General features: G+C 43.8%; 1 protein-coding gene across 1 annotated transcript in view; it reads left to right on the forward strand.

Moving 5' to 3' along the window:
• Window positions 1-13,707, forward strand: part of RPF1 (ribosome production factor 1 homolog) — a 251,272-nt gene that overhangs the window by 113,034 nt on the left and 124,531 nt on the right. The window contains exon 6 of the mRNA XM_044085715.1: window positions 3,332-3,414. Coding sequence (XP_043941650.1) covers window positions 3,332-3,414 — 83 coding nt within the window. The remainder of the gene's footprint in view (window positions 1-3,331; window positions 3,415-13,707) is intronic.

Raw genomic sequence — 13,707 nt, forward strand, 5'->3', positions numbered from 1 at the left:
AGTACCCGATCCACATTTTTTTAACAACTTGTCCTTTCACTCACAGAATAGCTTATAATTTCAATCTTTTTGAGAACTACTGTACATCTCTGCTATCCATTCTTAGTGTGCCACTGATTTTTGACCCTACTACCTATTCAGAAAGGCAGTTGTTCACCATCATCATCAGTATTGCTTTTTCCATGGAGTAGCTTCCTTGTATCTTCCCTAACACCTTTTTTTTTTTTTTTTTTTAATAGTGACATGCAGGACACTCAAAGTATATTTTCCGTTTGGGGCTCCTGCTTTTCTTGTCAGCTTGTTAAAATATGAATACTTGTGTACACAGAAACAGTTAAATATATCCAGTCAGTACCCCCCAGGCATGAATTCCACAGTTTTAATAGTTGCAGGCAAGACTGTCCCTAACCATCCTAGGAATTTGTTTATAATACTTTTATGGCCATTTGCCAGACCTTGGTGTGAAAAGCCATAAATTATTTTCTGGCCGTTTATTTTACAAGTTATCCTGCTAAAGCCATGCCAAGGCATTTGTTAAGCAAGCAATTATGCTTGACAGGGTGTGTGTTAATGTGTAATTAATGCCCGCCCCATGGTGTTGAGGTCCGTTGCCGCAGGCAGAGGGCCTCTACACCCCTGGAAGGGCATTATTTACACATTAACACACACCCTGGAGGGCATTATTTTTTGGATATCCATACTTTTTCATCTTCCTCCTGTCACCTCTTCTCCTTTAAATTCATTGCATCTTCTTCACTTCTCATCTGTTTTACTGCTCTTGCATTCAAGATCTATATATAATTTCCTTTTATCTCTCTCTACTTCACTAACAATACAGTTTCATAATTATATTAATTTCTGAAGTATACTGCCAAATGTGCTACATTTTTGGAAATTGTTAAAGTGTTAATCTGTTAGAACACAGAGTGTTTTTGTGTGTAATGTATTTTTATGGAGCTTTTCTCCCCGGGCCTCCACTGAAAATGGGCTTTCGGGCCCAGTGGACTTCCCCGGTTATCAAACTGGAAATAAATAAATAAATAATAAATAAATAAATTATTGCGCTTAGAGAATGGGCTCTCTGTAAAATTGCTGTGCTTTACTTATGTATTTTTTTTTATTTTGTATTTTTTTTAATATATTTTTGATGTAAAGTCGTTCCTCCGCCTAATGTTTCATACTTGCTGTAGTATATGGTAATGGTGTTGGAGGAAGCATTTTACATCCAAAATATATTAAAAAAAATACATAAGTAAAACACAACAATTTTGCAGAGAACCCATTCTCTCTCCCATACACACATGCACAGTCTCTTCTGCTTTCACACAACATGCATACACACACACACACACACACACACACACACACACACACACACACACACACACACACACACAGTCTCTGATTTCCTGCACGCATTCACTCACACATGCAGACAGAAACACACACTCTCTCTCTCTTACATGCATATAGTCTCTGACACGTGTTTTTTTTTTTTTTTATTTTTTATTTTACACTCGCTAAACAGCAAAAGCGCTGCTTGGCAAATAACACCTCACTCGCTCTCACTTTCACTGACCTACATGCATACACTCACACACACACCTTTTTTTTTTGACATTTTACACTCGCTAAACAGCAGAAGCGCTGCTTAGTGAGTATAAAATAATGGCGGACGTTTCTTTTTTTCAATCCGAGCTCCACGGCGGCTAGATAAGCTGCTGTGAAGCGGAAGACTTGTTTTTCACTGGGCATTACTTATACATTAATACATTCGTTCTCCAGTCAGAGTGCTGACCTACAGTAAGCCCATTTTCTAATTCAAGGTTTAATATAAGAACTGTCAGGATTCACCTTTCAGTCTTCAACTCAGTTTTGTTGCAAGCTGCAGACTGTATTAAGGAACTGTACATGTCCTGCTTGCTACCAGGAAGTCTTATGCCAAGGTAGTATGTTTACTTTAATGGAAATAGTTTGTCCTTTAGGAATGTAAGACAATTAATCCATTTAACTTGCTTTTCTTTATAGTGAATGGCCTTGCAGTCAGTGAAGCTGCTTCCCATTGATTTTGCCCTCTCTGATAGAAGTTAAGTGGAAAACATATGCTTATTTATCAAACTAAAACAGTATTACCTGTTCAGGATTTAGGAAATTTGTGTATTTGTGATCTGCTCAGCAGCATTCATGGGCTCCCCCGGGAAATAAATGTGAACGTTTTTAGACTGATTAAGGGGTGAATGTTTATACTGCTTTAGCTGGAATTTGGGAATTGTGCGTTAAGTAGCTGTGACTTTTTAAAAAAGCTTTTTTTTCATCAGACCACCTGCAGTTTTGTAAATATCAGAGCAAATGCAGCAGCGACTAAGTTGGTATGCTCAGGACATAAGTAGAAAATTCATTTAGAGCTTTTGTTAAGTAGTTGTATGTTTTGTTGTCTCCAGATAACTTTGATAACATGGTTGAGTAGTCATATTTTTTTCTACATGCTTGTGGGAAATTAAAGTGGCTTATCTGTGAAATGCATAGCTCCAGTACCTCAACTTGTCTGGGAAAGAAGAATTTTTAGTCAAAGATGAGAAAGCTGACCGGGAAGAACACCTTACCTTTCCATCAGTAAATTAATTTAGGTTGAATTATTCACTTATTTATTTATTACTGTTTGTTCACTAGGTAAGTGGAAATGTCGGTTTATCCTTTTCAGACATAATCGAAGTTCAAAGATCAGAAAATACATTAGGCTGTTATTAATCAACAGTGTCATATATTGAATGAGTAAATGTTAACTTTTGCTATGTGATGTATTAGATGCACATACAGTAAGATAAAAAAAATCCAGCTAGTGTGCATTGAGAGAAGTTCATACAAAGGAACTACAAGCCAAGTTATGCATAAAGTACCATGCAGTCATACATAAAAATGCATAAACATATACTTGTATACCTATGAAATATGCATGCATAAAATGCCATATTGAGGCAGAGAAAAGTTTTCAGTTATTTGTGATATGGGGTGGTAAGCTACCCATCCACTGGCGTAGTAGCAGTTATGCATAGATTCTGTAAATAGATTGTCTGACTGCATCTTTGAAACTTTTAATGGTTTCTAGGTTTTTGATGTTGTTAGGCAGATGGTTCTAAGTAGCAAGTCCCAATCAAGAGATGGCTGTCTCTTTTTAAAGATTGGTTGTGTTTTTGGTTTATATTATTTAGATGTTAAGATGGCCACTAGAGTATTTCTTTAACAAGCAGTATGGAGAAGGCTTGTTAAGTATTCTGCGCCTGCAGATAATTTATCTTTCAGTGTACTGTTTTTCTTAACTTAAACTTAACAGATGGGTTGGTTTTAAGTCATTTGCCAGAGGGACCAACTGCACATTTCAAAATGAGTAACGTTCGTTTGCGGAAGGACATTAAAGTAAGTTTGCTTTTTATTATTCTATGTTTTTCTTATTTTTTTCCTATTTTATTGATTACATATCGGAGCCTGAGAGCCTTGTTGCATCTGACTTGGTAGGGGCTTTATTTGCTGCGTATAATACCATTTTTGTACATTGTGAAGTTAGCTTGACTCCTTTAAGATTGTAGCAGAACACAATATTTTTTTTTTATGCTTTTGCCTCATAACTTACAGTTCTAAACCTTAGTTTGTAGGTTACATTGTGATTTGGATCCTATAATCCACTGAGTACTCTTTGTCCATAAATGGTGATAAGATAGAGCAGGGAAGGGTACATTTTTAGAAATTATAAAGTAGATGCTGCTGATACAGAAAAAGTTAATACGAAGGATTTAAATAGCTGTAGAATGGTCGTCCCCTGTACTACGAGTAATGGAGTTATTTGGAATGTTATTTTTACGGATCGGAAGATACCAATGGCAGATGATAAACTCAGAGAACTTGTTGCTGAAACACCTAAATGTTCTTCGTGTTTCACTGTTGCAGTCATCACATTTGGGTTATCCCTGCCAGGGTAGCCCTCAGCCGGCTTGAATACCAGAGGCTTACTATTTCTGCGTCACTTGCTGTCACTTCAGGACTGAGGTTAGGTCGTCAATAGTATAAAGTAAGGTAGCCGACGCCATTACATCAGTCTTTCTTGCAGTGGAGCCTGAAGCAGAAGCAGTTCGCACGAGTGCCAATCAGCCGCTACCTGAGTTTCGTCTGCCGAATTGAAGTTGAAGTCTTCTAAAGCTAAGTACCCCGTTGGGGATTCTTTTTTCTTTCTCTAACCGATGTCAGAACAAGTTAATAGTTGTCTCGCCTGTGGAAAGCAAATACCACACCGAGACTTTCATTCTTACTGCGTCACTTGTGTAGGCCCAGACCACAACGTCCCCCGTTGTCGCTTCTGTGCTTTGTTCAACGCCAGAACTATCCATTATCGGGCCCTTATTGTAGTTAGATGTTTTCGCTTGCAGTCCTCGAATTCCAATATGGCTTCAGTAAGCCATCGGACAGAAGATCTTCCTCAAAAAACGTAGAGACAGACTGCACAGGTGCAAACCTACCGGCGATGCTTCCGTTAAGTTAGTCATCAGTTCTCCGGTCCTGAGGTGCTTTCGGAGCCCCTGATGCCTGCTTCTGTGGATTCGCAGGCAGCTACCAAGACCCTTTCAGAGTCCGGTATGCTGCAAAACTCTTCTTCAACTAAAGATCCTGCTGTCGTCTCTACTTTGGTTGGGTCTGGAGCCGCTGAGCAGGCACCGGCTCCCAAGGAAGTCCTTCGCACTACTGATTCTTGACACAAACCAACATCATCTTTGCAACTACCGTTCTTTCGAAAATAACCGAGTTTTTTAGGCCCAGTGTATGAACTACACTCAAGAAACCGACGACCCAATCTCGGACACCTGCTTCTTGTTTCAGTCTCAAATGCTTAAAATAGCGGAAGACCATATCATTGCTGATCAGGGGAAGCCAAGCTACCCCCTCCAAAAGGAAAAGAGATCTGTCCCCTGTAGTTTTGTCTGAACAAGAGTCAGATGACTCTGATGCATCTGAATATGAAGACATGCAACCCCTCTCTACCTATGAGGATTCTGATGCAGCGAATTCCATCCCTTCAGCCTCTCCCCCAGAGGATTTTTCCTTTGGGGAAACCCTTTATACCTTAAGGGACCATTTCCAGTGGGAGAGTCAAGACTACCCTCAGTCTAAAAAGAGACTCCGGGAATTCTTAGATCTTCCACAGCACAGACCCTTGGCCATCCCCCCCAGTCCTGGATGTTGTGGAGGATGTTTTCCACCTTGACTCCTGACACCTTCCCTCCTGCACCTAGAAAACCAGACAGGTACTATAGCATCACTGACTCTCTCAAATTCTTTTAAAAAGAATCCTACTGCTGACCCTGAGGTAATTTGTCAAGGGCCTAAAGGGATTAAAGCAATCTCTATTAAGAAGCCCACCCCCTCAGATAGGGATTCCTGAGCACTAGACGGATGGGGTAGAAAAGTATACACCTCTGCTACTCTTGCTGTCAGGGCACTAAATTGTCAGTTCCATATGCTAAAATTTCAGCAACATACCCTGGAACTCCACAAACAAAAAATGTCTTCCTTCCCTGCTTGTGCAGAATCTAAAAAGTTACAAGAGTTAATGCATTCTGCAAGTCAAGTAACTAAATACACTTTGTACTGTGATTTTGATGCCCTAGAAGCTTCTTGCAGGGCAGCAGTCACTGGATCGGTCATTAGAAGGCATGCATGGCTTAAGGAACAGCCCCTGCCAGACCATGTCAAATCTAAATTGTTGGATGCCCCCCTTGCACAAAGACAACTTATTTGGCACTAAGGCAGAAAAGGTCTCAAAAAAGATGGAAGAAAAAGCAAAATCTATGCAGACAGTTAAGGATTTCTTACAGGTCCAGCCACCCAAGTTCAGCAGGCATTGTCAGACCAAGCACTGGTCCTTTCCTGCTCCCACTAAGCCTGTCCAGCCCAGGCCACGGGGAAGCAGACCCCCCCCCCCAGACAGCAGCCACAGGGAATGCAGAGATCTAAGCAGTGGACTACCTCCATTTCAAAACCAGGAAGTTCTAAGCCACCCCATTATGGTAACTCACAATGACTCCCCTCCCTCTCCCTGTCCCTCTACCCACTTTCACTTACCCCTAGGAGGAACACACTCCTTTCACGCAAGCACCTGGGCCACCATTACCAACAACCACTGAGTTCTCAACATAGTATCTCGGGTACAAATTTTCCTTCCACACCCTTCCAACCCCAAAAGGGTTCCCAGATCTGCCTCCAAACCATTAGGCAGAGGCTCAAAAGCAAATCCTTTCCCTGTTTTGTATGAGGGCAGTAGAGCACGTTCTTGCAGAACAGATATGCCACGGTTTCTACTCCAGAAATTTTCTGGTGCCCAAAAAAAGAGGGCACCTGGCACCCCATCATTGATCTATCCATTCTAAACACCTTCCTGGTGATCGCTAAATTCAAAATTCTCACCCTCCAGCAAGCTGCTACCTATGCTGTCCAAGGAAGCTTGGCTAGCCACCCTAGATCTAAAATAGGCCTACCTCCACATTCCTATCAAGGAATCATCTCCGTTTCAGAGCAGGATCTCAACACTTTCAGTTCTCTGCACATCCCTTTGGCTTATGTACTGCTCCCAGAGTTTTTACAAAATGTCTGGCTCTGGCCATTACTTTTTGCAGACAAAGGAATATCCAGATTTACCCATACTTGGACGACTGCCTTATTCAGGCAGACAGCCAGGAAAGGCTGCTCAAGCACCTGGCCTTTGTAAAGACCCTACTAACCTCCTTAGGGTACACAATCAACAAAAAGAAATCCAAACAGGTGCCAAGCCTGGACACATGACATTCCTTACACCAGAAAAGCAAATTTTCCTGGCAGCCTACTTCCCTCAACTTGCCACCAGACCCCAGTTATCTGCAAGGATGATCCTGCAAGCTCTGGGTTTCATGGCATCTTGCATACTTACTCATTCCATATGCCAGACTGCATATGAGGAAACTTCAGTGGTACCCAAAAAGGCTTTGGTGTCAACACTGTCAAGACCTGGAGATGCTTATATCTATAATTCCTTGCCTCAGAAAAGATTTTCTTTGGTGGGCAAAAGCTTGCTCCCACAACAAGGGACTACCTTTCTCATCACCCCCCGCCACCCAGACCCTCACCACAGATGCTTCAGATTATGCTTGGGGTGCACACCTGGATGGCAGGTGCATACAGGGCCAATGGAGCCTGCAGAAAATCCCTTTTCACATCAACCAAAAAGAGATGATGGCTGTCCAGCACGCCTTGATAGCTTTCAAGCCCCTTCTCTCCCCAGGGGCTGTTCTGGTCAAAACAGACACCACTGTGATGTGTTATATCAACAAGCAGGGAGGGACTCGCTCCTACCCTCTATGCAGGCTGGCCATGACCCTTTGGCATCACAGCCTCTGCCATGCAGCTACACCTGTTAACACGATTCCTACCAGGTTCTCTAAACTCTCTGGCAGACCAGTTAAGCAGAAGTCTTCTGGACCCACACGAGTGGCAGCTCAACAGAAGAACCTTCACCCTAATAGCTCAGAAATGGGGCACCCCGAAGGTTGACCTCTTTGCCTCCCACACCAACCATCAGCTCAGCAAATTCTGCACCAGTGAGCATCACTGCATGGCTTTGAAAGTGGATGCCCTGTCCTTCCCCTGGGTCAATCTATCAGTCTATGCCTTTCCTCCACTACCTCTCATCCCCAGGGTACTGCTCAAAATAAAGGAGGAAAAACCAGGGACAATATTTATAGCTCCAGACTGGCCTCATCAACTCTGGTATCTCTTGCTGCGCAGCCTGTCCCCACAGCCACCTTGGCATCTTCCTCAGATTCCAAACCTCTTGACCCAGAGGGAAGGGGAATTCTTGCACCCCCAATTGCAGACCCTCAATTTGTCAGCCTGGCTTATTCCCTGACCACTTAGCAAGCTGCCAACCTCAGTAAACAGGTTATAGATGTTATATGCGAGGCCAGATGCCCTAGCACTAGAAAGTCTTATGCTGACAAATAGAAAAGGTTCTGCACCTGGATCCAGGCTAAGGGAGCCAATACGGCACAGCCCTCCCTCCATCTCATCCTGGATTAATTAGCTGACCTACTACACAGTGGCCTCTCTTTCTCCTCTATAAAAATTCATGCCCATTTCCCCACTGAGCAGCCCCTTTTCTCATACCTTTTGATTAAACAGTTCCTAAGAGGGGCTAGCAACTTGAGGCCACCCAGAAGAGCACCAACCCCAGCTTGGGACCTTAACTTTGTGCTGGAAAACCTCACACTGCCCCTTTTTGAACCAGCTTCTTCTGCAGAGCTAAAATTTCTCTCCTGGGAGACAGCTTTCCTTCTGGCCATCACTTCAACCAGAAGATTCACCGAGCTGCAAGCACTCATGGCTGTGGAACCCTTCATCATCTTCCATGCTGACAGGATATTTCTCAGAACTAACCCATCCTTCATGCCTGAGGTGATGTCCAGTGTGGCTCTCAACCAATCCATTAATTTGCCCACCTTTTTTCCTAATCCCCAGAACAAGGGAGAAAGAATCCTGCACTCTCTAGATGTGCACAGACAGGTCAGATTCTATCTAGACAGGACCAAATCCTTCAGAAGGTCTGATCAATTGCTACAGGGCAGAAGGCAAAGCCATCTCCAAACAAACCATTTCCAAATGGATAGCACACTGCATCCATTTCTGCTACAAACAATATGGAAAGCCTCCCCCCAAGGGGGTCAGGACTCGCTCCACCAGAGCAGCCTCCACCTCTGCAGCTTTCCTCAGAGGAGTCCCCACCAGGGACATCTTGGAAGCTGCCACCTGGACATCTGTTCACACTTTTACCAAACATTACCACCTGCCTCTCTTTTCCAAATCCAGGGCAGGGTTTGCCTCTGCAGTCTTGCAGGGCATCCTAGCCATACTCTACTTTCCTTGACTGCCTTCACCCATTTCCTCAGCTTTGGAAATCAACCCAAATGTGATGACTGCAACAGTGAAACACGAAGAACATAGTACAGTTGTGTACACTTACCATAAATATAGATGTTCGAGTGTTTTCACTTTTGCAGTCCTGGTTTCCCTCCCTCCATCCCCCTTTCTTCTTTTTCCTTACAAGGGACATATTGGTATTTACTTTCTAACTGGTGGGGTTCTTCCACCAGAACCTCACTCCTACTTGGGGGCTCCTGACAGGTTAGGGCAAGAAAAACTGATGTAATGGCGTTGGCTGCCTTATTTTATACTACTGACGACCTGACGTCAGTCCTGAAGCGAACAGCAACCGACACAGAACTACTAAGCCTCTGGTACTCGGGCTGGCCGAGGGCTACCCCGGTAGGGATAACCCAAATATGATTGCAACAGTACACTGAAACATCTACATTTATGGTAAGTGTACACAACTGTACTTTTTGCCTATAAGAATAATAAATCTCTGAGGTGATTCTTCTTCTTCTTTCGGCTTTTCACAGTTAGAGGTCACCACAGCAGATCACCTGTCCGCTAATGATTGGCAGTGGAGTTTTACAGTGTCGAGTTGCCAGCCCGGCCCCCAACCTTCCACAGAAGGCACACACTCACACCTAGGGCCAATTTAGAGTGTCCAATCCACCTACAGGAGGAAACCCACGCGACCAAAGGGAGGACATGCAGACTCCACACATCGAACCGGAGAACCTCTTGCTGTGAGGCGCCAATGCTAACCACTGCGGCCACCCAAATCTCTGAGGTGATTATTATACTATGAAAATACCAGTGTGAGTAAGCTGAATATGATATCACAGAAGGTTGGTATGTATGGTTGTCGAAGATGTAATTTCTGTTCATATATAGGTAATACAGATAGATTTATCCATCCCAACCACTGGGAAGGTGTACGAGTTCCATAAGTTTGCTGATTGTAGAATTAGATATTTAGTAAATTTGGCCTACTGTACTAGGTGTCCTGTATTTTATGTTGGGAAGACTAGTAGGACCTTAAGAGAACGTGTTAGGGAACATATCTATGCCATCAATAAGGAAGATGGAACTAATGCCTTAACTAGGCATGTATGTAAGAAGGGTTTGACACGCACGCATTTAGATTTATAGCCCTTAGCATTTAGAACCCCCTGCATAGGTAATATTAAGAATATGACAGAGAAATTAGAGGTTAAATGGATCATTAGACTTCACCCTGTTAAATAAATATTTTGGCGTAAATGATAGTTTCATAGAAACCATTTTTAGTGGAGAGAGCGCTGAATAAATAAGTTAAGACTGATGTATAGGGATATATTTATTGTGTTACATTTTTATATATATATATATGTTTTGTGTTTATAGGTTCATAGGTTCATACTAGGCTATCTGCCCTAGGGCATTTATAAGCCTAGCCAGAGTATGTTTGGCTTTCGCCACCCATTTTAAATTAATTTTGCTATGCCCTTTTTCGAGGTTAGTATACTGTGCCTCTGTCTAACAGTGACACAGAAGTGATACCCGGGATAAACCTATGATCTCCCATCCACTCATCAAGATTCCTCTTGAAGAGAGTCAATGAGGGACTCTGCCTAACCTGGACTGGGATTTTATTCCATAGTGAAGGGAGCCTCTGGGTTATGAATCTGTCCCTCCAGCATGTCCTATTTATTTCAGTGCTGAGGTTCAAGTCTCTCGAGCGTGTAGCTCGATTGGGATTTGGATTTTTTGAGGTGCAGCATGTCCCTTAATTCCGGGTTGGACATGGCCTTATACGTCAGGCACAGGTCACCTCTGAGCAGGCGGTATGCCACTGAGTAGAGCTGGAGTTTCTTTAACCGGGCAGCATATGGCATCTGTTTGAGCCCTTTGATCCTCTTGGTGAGGTACTTTTGGGGTCTTTCCAGTTGCTGCAGGTGTTTGCTAAGGTACATCCCAAAAGGGGCATTGTACTCTACTCATCCCTCATCAGGCCCATAATAAAGAGGCATGATGACCTCCCCTAATCTAGATGTGAATCCCTTCATGATTAGGTGGGCTATATAAAATGTTTTTCTAACCACTTTGGCCACGTGGTTGTCAAATGAGAGATTGCTATCAACTTGGGTCCCCAGGTCCCTAATGACTTCTTCTGTACTTAATAGATTACCACCTATGTGGTAATTTGTGGGCACTTTGTTTTTGCCAAAGGGGATGACTATACACTTTTTGGCGTTTAGCTTGAGGCCATGGCTCTGGCACCAGTTGTCTGTTTCTATGAGGCCCTTTTGGAGGATGCTTGTGTCGGCTGGAGAGTCGATTATGGCGCCCAGTTTGCAGTCATCTGCGAACTTGGTCAGCCACAGTCCTTCCGTGTTGGCCTGTACCTCCGAGAAATATATACCAAACAAGAGAGGTCCCAGGACTGAGCCTTGTGGGACACCACTTGTAACTAGCTTGGAGTCTGACATGGCTCCAGCAATTCTAACCATGTGGGTTCTGTCCTTGAGCCAGTTTGCAACCCATCTAGTGACATAGGTGTTTATATTTAAGCTGGTGAGCTTATCTATAATGCCTGAGTGGGGTATTGTATCGAAGGCTTTTGCGAGGTCCAGATAGGCTGTGTGGACCACCTTCCCTTCGTCAATGGCCTTGGTGACTGTTTCAAAGAAGTCAACCAGGTTTAAGAGGCAGGATCTGCCCTTAACAAAGCCAAACTGGGTAGGATCCAGTGTCTGTAGGTCCCCAATATCTTTATTTATGAGGTCCATGATGATCCTTTCCATAGCTTTGCAGACCAGGCTAGTCAGGCTTATGGGGCGATAGTTTCCAGAGTCCGTTGAGGCACCACCTTTGTGGAGAGGGACCACTGTTGCTGTACGCCACTCTTTGGGTACATATCCTGTAGTAAGGCTGAGATTGAACAGTAGTTTTATGTTTGGGTTTAGCTCTTCTTGGAGTTCATGTAGGACGCAGCCTGGGACACCGTCTGGTCCCATTGATGCTGTGTTTTTTGCTTTGGAGAGGGCGGCTCCCACCTGAGCATCTGAGATGTCGGGGGGCAGCACTCTGCTGGGATAGATATTTGCCCTTTTGGTGGGGGGGGGGAGAAGTTTGCGCTGAACCTGTCAGCTAGGATGTTGGCAATGTCTGTGGGATCAGTGTATTTTTTGTCGTTTTGGACTAATTCTGAGCATATCTGAGAATTCCCACCCAGGTTCCTAACATAACTAAAGAAAGCCTTGTGATTATCTTTAGTGTCCTGTGCAATTTTTCTCTCGAAGCTGGCCTTTGACAATTTTATGAGTGCCCTTAGTTTTTTGCTAATACTGATCAGAGATGCCTTCCCTTTTTGGGATTTTGCTCTATCATGTAGTAGCTTCCTCCTTCTATTGTATAGTTTGTTTATGGCTGGGGTCCACCAGACAAGTCGTCTGCCTTTGGAGGATTGGGTCTTGGTTTTATTTGGGATTGCATGATCCATGCATTCCTGAAGGTGTTCATAGAATGCATTTATAAAGGATTCTGCAGTCTGGGCTGTATTTTCCACAGGCCCGGGGGCTTTGAAAGATTCCACCTCGGTTTTGAGGAGTGTGAAATTTGCTTTAAAGAAGTTTTTCACTGTGGTTTTCTGGGCAGGGGGCGGGGTCGGGATGTGAATATCCAGTGAGATCAGTTTATGGTCTGATCTTACCAGTGAGGGATACACTTCTGGTCTGGAGCATAGAGTCCCCATGTTGGTGATGATCAGGTCCAGTATGTTTTCCCCTCTTGTGGGAGTGGTAACAAGTTGTTCCATAGCATTTGAGTTTATGAATTCTAGGAACTTTTGGGCAAGGGTGTTGGAGCTAGAGTAATGCTCCCAATCTATGTTTGGGTAGTTGAAGTCGCCCAATATAATGGTGTTTGGAGAGACCTTCATATTTTCCAGTGTTCTCAGGAAGGCCGAGTGGGGTTCCTGGGTTTGGGAGGGTGGTCTGTAGCAGGCTATAAACTGGAAGGCAGTTTTACCCACTGTTAGTTGCACATGGATAGTCTCTGATGCTTTGTGCTTTGCCACCAACCTGGAGGTGTGGGTATATTTGATGAATATCGATACTCCCCCTCCTTTTGTGGTTCGGTCCAAGTTTTGGGGCCGAAAAGCATGGTATGAGGTATAACCTGGTAGTGCTGGGGTGCTCTCGTGAGTCCTGAACCAGGTTTCTGTTACTGCATAGATGTCGATGTTCTCCATGCTAAGGAGAGTTTTGAGTGCGTGCATCTTGAGGTTTAGACTTCTAGCGTTGAGTAGCATTACTCTTAGTTTCTTATCCCTTGTGATACCTATGGAGGTGGGTTTATCTTTTGAGCCTTGCCTAAAAAAGGCACTATGGGGGTAGCAAGAGCCTTTGCCAATATCCGAAAGCCCAGGGGTGACAGGTGCAAGCCGTCCCTAGCAAAGCATCGTGGCTTGTCGTGCATATCATCCCAAGCTGACAGGCATTGGATCCCCTTTGAATGACACCAATACTTAAGCCAGTTGTTGAAATTGATCATCTTGTCTTCATATTGTGCCATCATTCTTGGTGAGGGTAAGATGCTACTCAAGGTCAGGGTCATACCAGCCTGGGCTACATGCTCAGAGAGCTCCTCTATGTCTCTTTTCATGTAGTCCAGGGAGGTACGTCTCAGGTCATTCACACCAGCATGGACAATGACTGAGTCATATTTGTACTTGCCTTGGAGTGACCTGAGTGCTTGTGTTATGTGGCGGATCCTAGCGCCAGA

Source organism: Protopterus annectens, chromosome 10.part0 (genome assembly GCF_019279795.1).
Source record: "Protopterus annectens isolate FY-2018-M chromosome 10.part0, PAN1.0, whole genome shotgun sequence".
Taxonomy (NCBI): domain Eukaryota; kingdom Metazoa; phylum Chordata; order Ceratodontiformes; family Protopteridae; genus Protopterus; species Protopterus annectens.